Source organism: Montipora foliosa, chromosome 5 (assembly GCF_036669935.1).
Source record: "Montipora foliosa isolate CH-2021 chromosome 5, ASM3666993v2, whole genome shotgun sequence".
Lineage (NCBI taxonomy): Eukaryota > Metazoa > Cnidaria > Anthozoa > Scleractinia > Acroporidae > Montipora > Montipora foliosa.
The window spans coordinates 9,447,525-9,455,024 of NC_090873.1; the positions used below are offsets into that span (position 1 = coordinate 9,447,525).

The window sequence follows — 7,500 nt, forward strand, 5'->3', positions numbered from 1 at the left end:
CGAGGTATTCGAGCTGTAGACTAAACAAAAACTCCAATTCCACTTTTCGGAGGCAGAATAGATCTTCCCGGCTATGTAAAGAAATTTGATTAATGGAAGCCAAAACGCAGTTTGGCGCTTAGCGCTTAAAGATAAGATTCCGCAGAATTATGAAAACCGCAGTAAATTGTCTGTGTTCTTAGAAACGGGTGATGTTGAAGTTGGGGAGGAGAGCAGGGGGACACTTTGTGACGCTTAAGCCTAGTTCTCACTAGCGACGCAAAGCGCAAGCGCAAGCATCGCCTTGTGAAAACGAAACGCAGCATAAGCAAAAGGAAAGTTGCTACGTCTGGCTAATTAAAGCACTCGTTCCAGATTCCACGCGTCTGAGCATTTGAACAAAATGGCGGAGGCCGTGGTTGATTTTGATGCCTGTGTCGACGTTCGTCTTCCCTAGCATAAGCTAATTATGTTTTTGCTTGCGCTCGTTCTCCAGTGAAAACCAGGCTTTATTGAAATCCGCGAGCATATAATTAGGGGCAATTCTAGACACACGGTAACAAAAAAAGAGTATGCCACTCAAACGAAAATATGCAGTCCTGAAATTGGAAGAGACAGTGTTACTTACGAAGACACGAGACTCCTTGATATGGTGCTTCACAATCACATTGTGGTACATTGTTCGTCACCTCACATCTTCCACCATTGTGGCACTTGAAATTAAAGCACGGATCAAACTCTAGAGAAACAAGAGCCGATCGTTTTCGTATAATTACTATCCAAGTATGGAGTACCTTGACAGGTAAGAAATTTTTAAGTTCCACTTGATCAAGCAATTCAAACAATCATTTTGGACTTAAACGTTACCCCCACTATCCAATTAACTTGAAACTGGGAACAGCAATTTGCCGAATGTGGTTAATGGTCGAAAAAGCGACGAGAAAGTATTCGATAATGAATACAGGAATGAAAGAATGGATGGAAGAGATAAAGACTGAATGACTGAGTGAGTGAGTGAGTGAGTGAGTGAGTGAGTGAGTGAGTGAGTGAGTGAGTGAGTGAGTGAGTGAGTGAGTGAGAGAGCTGGTGAGTGACTGAATGAATGAATGAATTTGGCAGTGCGCTTGGAATCTACTTTACCTCTGTGCAAAGTTTTCTGTTCGTCGAAGCCAAGACAGCTACCAACTGACAAGGTCTGTAGACGAAACTAGTTTTGCAGTAGCATATTCATGTATGTGTTGGAAGTAAAAGCAAATAAAGTTTTTCCTTGTCACTATTGTGCTTCTTCAGTTCCTCAAAAACGAGCCCAACCTGATTCTAAACCGAAGACTAGACCAACTGCATTACATTCATGGCATAAACGAGTGGAGGCCTCATTGTGGACCTAGTTTATGACACATGAAACCCCTCCCCTCCCCCTTCTGCCCTCAAAAATATATTTCGGTTCCTCAACCTCATTCCAGGGGCTTTTCACTCCCAAGAGTACGAGGGGCTACTATCCTCGGCGGTGAAAAACCCTGGGAATGAGGTTGTAGGTTCCTTTCAATTGGAAGCTTAAGCACGCGCGTTTTTGAGACTCGGACGGCAACCGGAAGTGAACCGTTTTCCCTTTTAACTTGTCGTCACACAACGAATTTTATATTGCTAAGAATCTTTACTCCATTAGAAATGATTAGTATAAAACTCTGGCATGGGGGGCACACCACTGTCCTGGCACGCAAAATGTTCCCTTCCGGTTGCCGTCTGCGTCTCAAAAACCCAGGTGCTTAAGCTCCCCATTGAATCATTTAAATAATACCGTGGCAGTGTGGCCCATTGTATCCTTTAGCGCACTCGCACCACCAATCAAAATGACGAGGGTCGGCAAGTCCGGGCTCATGGCACGTTCCACCGTTTTCGCAAGGATTTGGGTGACAATGGGAATCTTCTAAAAAATAAAAAGATAGCCAGGGTCCGGAATTAACTTTTTGGTGCTAGCGCCAGGTGGTGAATAAAAAACAATTTTCGGTCGCCAGATGGAAAAATTTGGTCGCCAAAAGTGTCCATAATATTTTTGCTTCTGATGATATACAGAAAACGTGAATGTCTAAAATACATTTCTAAGTAGCGCTTGAAGCATTCGTATTTCCTACTTGCGAATGATCGAAAAAGGGTCAAAGAATTGCACTTAAACTTTTCAATGCGTTTCCATTGAAACGAAATTGAAAGGTGTCGAAGTTTGAAGATTGCACATAACACCCGTTTCGTTGGGCGTGTAATTACACAGTACAAAGGCGGGATAGCATGAATTACAAGCCGTCCGCACCGTACAAAGACTTCAACTCATCACTAGACACGCGAATTGTCAATGCCAGGCCACTAATGAATCAAATTCGTTTGTTACGTTCGAGAATTTCATTTGATTTCAATGATTTTAGACTTACGATATGGTTATTTGGTATTGTGTATGACTTATCAACCTAAATCCCTGCATGTCCGTTTTCAAGGGTAGGTACCCGCTGGTATTGTGACGTTGTTTTAATACTTGTTTCAATTAAATAGACAACCAATATTGCAAACGAGAAAAACAGTTTTGAAGAATTCTTCAGTTAATATGAAGGCGCTTCGTACGTTTGTGTATAATGTACAGTTTAATGTCTGGCAACCAAAAATTTAAAATTAAGGATTTTAAAAGACTCTTCGTCCGGTACCCTTTGTTGCAAAAACGCGGCAACATCACTTCCAAGGTGACGCACAATTAGGAAGAATTTTAGACAGCTGGACTTAGCGATTTTTTAAAATCCTGCTATACATCTGAACGATTTGTATAATCCATCTTTTATTTCCTTAGCTTACAGCTGAAGGAGATCAGGGAAGTCCCTCTTGAATCAACCACAAGTTTATCGTTAGTATCGATCAAGTCTCCCAGGGCAACCCTCCGCGCATTTGACTTTTTCGCGATATTAGCAATGCTATCAGGAAGCAATGTTGTACCCAGATTATCTTTCCTCAACGTTGCTAAATTAACTACTTCCGATTCGGACGCCCTTCGATACACTTTAAATAAAATCCTTCGTTCACTCGTTCTTTATATAAATAACTCACAAACTTGTGCAGCTACCCAGCAGACATTTCAGTCGAGTAGTCAACAAAAAATAATGAAAACACTTGTTTGTGCATCTTGTCAGTATGTAATTTCTTCATGTACGGGGCGTAACATCATCAAAAAATATGCGGCGGCTGTTGTCGTATGATTACATTGCGTGGGAGACGAGTATCAAGTGGATAATTTTATGGCAATCATTCTCCCATTTTTTAGCTAGAACAGTGCATGAATTTTTCGATTTAAAAATAAATTGTTTCTTCGATCGCTGGCTTAGTTGGACGCAAGGTTGAAAGACTTCGCGATCAGTCGCCATCTGGCGACCAGCCTGAAAATTTCGGTCGCCAAAGCTTAACTTTCAGTCGCATTAGCGACCAGCTGGTCGCAATTTCGGACCCTGAATTAGCATTTGGATTGTTACAGATGTCAAGTGTTTGGATTTTGACCCCAGGTAGCTAAGAGGTATAGTTGTTTGAAGGGTATTTCAGTTTAACGGAAACATTATTTAGAGTTTGGATCTTGATTCCAGTTTGGTAAGAGCTCTAGTCGTTTGAGGAAACATTCTTTAGTATTCAATAGGGTTTTCGTTTGAGGCCGGAGGTCGGACGCTTTGTTCGGCTTTTCATCATTTCACGTCCGGAACTTTGACGTTATAAATTGGTAGATTTGATGGCTTTCTTAACTTTTAACTCTATCAGAACTTGGCACTCTGAAATTTAAATATTGGGCACAACATGTTTTTAATAATTTATCTCTATATGGACAGGAGAGTTGATTTTTTCATATTTTTACAATGGATCAATAAATATTTGGTCGCTTATTGCCTAACAGTGGTAAATTGTTTTGGGCTCTATAATTGTTACACATAAGTTACATACGTGGATGACATATTTTTCCGTCTCCAGTATATCCTGGCCTGCATGCACAATTGTTGTAAATGCAAACAGCATGGTGATGACAACCATTGCAGATCTTTTCTTGAAATAAATCTAAGAGATAAACAGAAAAATCAGTTAGTGATGTAGATACAGGCGCGACCCTGCGAGATTCCTGGGACCCGTATCTCAAAAGTCCCGAAAAGCCATTTATGAAACTGCCAACCGCTTGTTTTGGGAAGCCGATCTTTTAATATGTTTTCAATTCAACAAAAAGAAAACTGACGGTGAAGGTTGACAACTCGAATCCTCTCCGTTCTTGAGGTACAGCGGGAATTGTCACACCCGAAAATGGCCCGTAAAGTTTCGGGACTTTCGAGAAACGGGCCCCTGGTACCTTTCTCTCTTAGAAAGAGAGCCTTATGGTTCTCATGGATTCCCGAGACAACCAAAATTAAAAATCAATCCTTTCAAAACTTGCCCCCGTTTCGGTGTCAGTTCCCTTTTTTTCCCCATCAAAGTTCTCTCCAGCTATTCTTAGCTTGCACACACGTGATTAGACGGCCATGTTGTGCGAAACAAAAACAAAATGGCGTACGCGTTTTACATTGTTCAGTATACCGACATGACCACCATGACGTGAGGTTCAAGCCACGGATATTCTAGAAAGTCCTTTTTCTTATAAAGCCTTTCATATCCAAGACGTCGGATCCAACGTACATATCATCCCTCGAATTTGAGTCTTTCGGCAACTTCAATCTCAGTGCACTGGTCATCAGTTTGACCGTGGTGTGGGATAAGTATATTCAAGTCACTCTTTATTTCACTTACGTTCGCATCGAGATCCTCCTCGTCCCTCGGGACAAAGACAAGTGTATTCATCATGCTCGGGGATACAATGTCCTCCAAATAGACAAGGATTGATTGGACCACAAGGAGAATTTTGGAAAGACAAAGATTCGTACCCTTTCTCTGAAATGAAAATTAATTATTTCAATGAAGAATGAACCTGCAAATTATTTATTGTCTGTAGTTTTCCTTTTTGTTTGTGTTTTGTTCTAATACAAACACCTTCTATGCATTTCTATGTTTTGATGGGCTTAGCCATAATGGTATATTTAACAATTAGACCCGTAGCCCGCAAGGGCTACGGGTCAATAGCCCATGAGGCGAAGCTGAATCGGCTATTGACCCGTGGCCCTTGAGGGCGAAGGGTCTAATTGTTTTAGTATCACCCAACTAGCCGGACAGAAAAGGCAATAATAAAGTTAGCCAATGCAAGTTAAAGAGATATTTATTTGGGAATAAAACGAAAGAAAGCGTCACGCTTTTCGCTACTCGAGGACTATTACTAATAGTCCTCTACTTGCGTAGCCAATCAAAATGCGGGATTTGCATTAGTCCACTAGTTGGGTGATACTAAGAGCTATTATACCATTCTCTACAAGTGTCACTAACTGCACGCATCAATTTTGTTGTAAAGTAGGGCAGATCTAACCATAATTTGTAAACCTTCTTAATAAAATAAATGTTCCACTCGCGCTTGTTGGATATGCGATAATTATAGCCAATTCGGGGCTACGCTCCTCGTTGGCTATCTATCATCTCATATCGAACTCGTGGAATAATTGTTAATTTAATTAGTACGTACATACCACACAAGTGGATAGTGCTTTCCGCGCATTCTGACTGACTAACTTCGCTTTCCCCGTCGCTTCGGTTACCGAAGAGCAAATGTTATCGATAAACTCAGCTGATTATTTAACTTGTGCGGTATATAATCGGCCACTTTCGAAAATACCATAATACTCTTTGTTTGTACCCCCAAATTTTGCACAAACATTGTTTCCAGTTTCTCTTGGGACTCACAATGACTTCAAGAGAAAACAAATACTTTGGGGCGACAAACAAAGAGTATTATGGTATTTTCGAAAGTGGCCTATAAAACAGCTACATACATACTCTAATTGACCACTCCGTAGAGGGGCTTTTCATTGCCAATGAAACACAATAAAGCAAAGGACACAACGTAACAACAACAGCTGTTAAGAATCCCAACAGACCAGTGGCAAATCAGTTTGCTATTTACAAGTGCAGCCGAGAAGTTGAACCAGGGATTGCCAGGGAAAAATATCAACGAGTAGTAGGAACGTGTCTTGAACCCGGAATCCCGGATCTCAAGGCAAGCGTTCTAACCACTGGAAAGTCCTGCCACATATTTTCCCCAGTGTGCGTGAAGAATTGTTGAGTATGCGTAATGTACTCGGGCTAAAAAAACAAAACAAAAACAAGCACAAAAGACTGACGAAAATCACCTTCACATCGGAGTCCTGTATAACCTGAATCACAGTAGCACGAATACTTGGTGGAGTCATAAATGTCAGCGACGCATGTAGCACCATTATGGCATGGGTAACTATCACAGGCTGTGCTTGTGGCCCTCACTAAAACGGGACATGGAAGAGTTAAAAAGTTTTCTTTCCACGCGGAGCTTCCGAGTCCTTTTCTTAGTGGGTATTGGATTATATTTTAGTATTTTAATAACGAGGAAAGCATTGATAAAAACAATAATTCCATCGTTATCTTTGTCAGTAGTGATCGTCATTGTGACATCAGCAGCATCACAATTGTCGTTGTGGCCATCATCGTAATCAACATCATCATCATCAACAACAACAATAACAACAACAACAACAACGACATATTTAATTGACCATTGCCTATAGAGGTTTTTCTGGGCCATTGAAGCAAACAGAACAGAACAGATTGAACATTTTTTTTTAATTTCCAGCTGGCCGGAGGCGAACCAGTTGGCTATTTACAAGTACAGCCGACAAGTTGAACCAGGGACTACCAGGATGAAATTCAACGAGTGGTCAGTGCGGGTCTTGAACTCGGGATCTTCAGAACTCAAGGCAAGCGCCCTAATCACTGGGGCTGCACTGCCTCACTACATGTGATCCATCAACAAATACAAAATAGCAATGCATTCCTTTTTTTTCCAATGATCCTCTCAATGTGGTACTTATCAGAATCATATACGATACTTCTAATGACAGCTGATTATGCTCTGATAATTAACCGTAATTACCTTCGCAGTTTATTCCAAAATATCCGTCCCTGCAGTTACACTTGTACCCACTCAGCCCCTCATTGCACACGCCACCATTCTTGCATGGGTTCACAGGCAAGCACTTGGACTCTTCTGTGGATTTAAGGATTCCGAAATACCTTAATTCAGGACATTCCGTCTTTTTTTGCTTTCAATACACTGACGTTTTAGCGCTACTTTTATTGCCCTTCCTAATAAAAAATGCTCTTCAATATTGCTTCTATTCCTCCTTTATCTACCGACAAACCTAATATATGTCATTTTGCTGGAGGCTTTCAGCAAGGCTCGATTCCGGAAGAGCCTTTTTTTTTTTTGCTTGGTCACCCAAATTTGTCGCCAAGTGAAAACAAACATTGTCTTCAAATACGAACAATTTCAAATAATAGATTTCACCACAACTGCTTGTATTCTCGCAATCTGATTGGCTTATTTGCCGTTGTCGATAAGAGTCT

General features: G+C 41.0%; 1 protein-coding gene across 1 annotated transcript in view; it reads right to left on the reverse strand.

Annotated features, from left to right (window-relative positions):
* Nucleotides 1-7,500, reverse strand: part of LOC138002118 (neurogenic locus notch homolog protein 1-like) — a 42,417-nt gene that overhangs the window by 15,583 nt on the left and 19,334 nt on the right. Inside the window, exons 12-17 of the mRNA XM_068848210.1 lie at nucleotides 7,028-7,141; nucleotides 6,252-6,380; nucleotides 4,768-4,908; nucleotides 3,940-4,050; nucleotides 1,778-1,906; nucleotides 608-718 (exon numbers count right to left, since the gene is read on the reverse strand). Of these exons, the coding sequence (XP_068704311.1) occupies nucleotides 608-718; nucleotides 1,778-1,906; nucleotides 3,940-4,050; nucleotides 4,768-4,908; nucleotides 6,252-6,380; nucleotides 7,028-7,141 (735 nt within the window). The remainder of the gene's footprint in view (nucleotides 1-607; nucleotides 719-1,777; nucleotides 1,907-3,939; nucleotides 4,051-4,767; nucleotides 4,909-6,251; nucleotides 6,381-7,027; nucleotides 7,142-7,500) is intronic.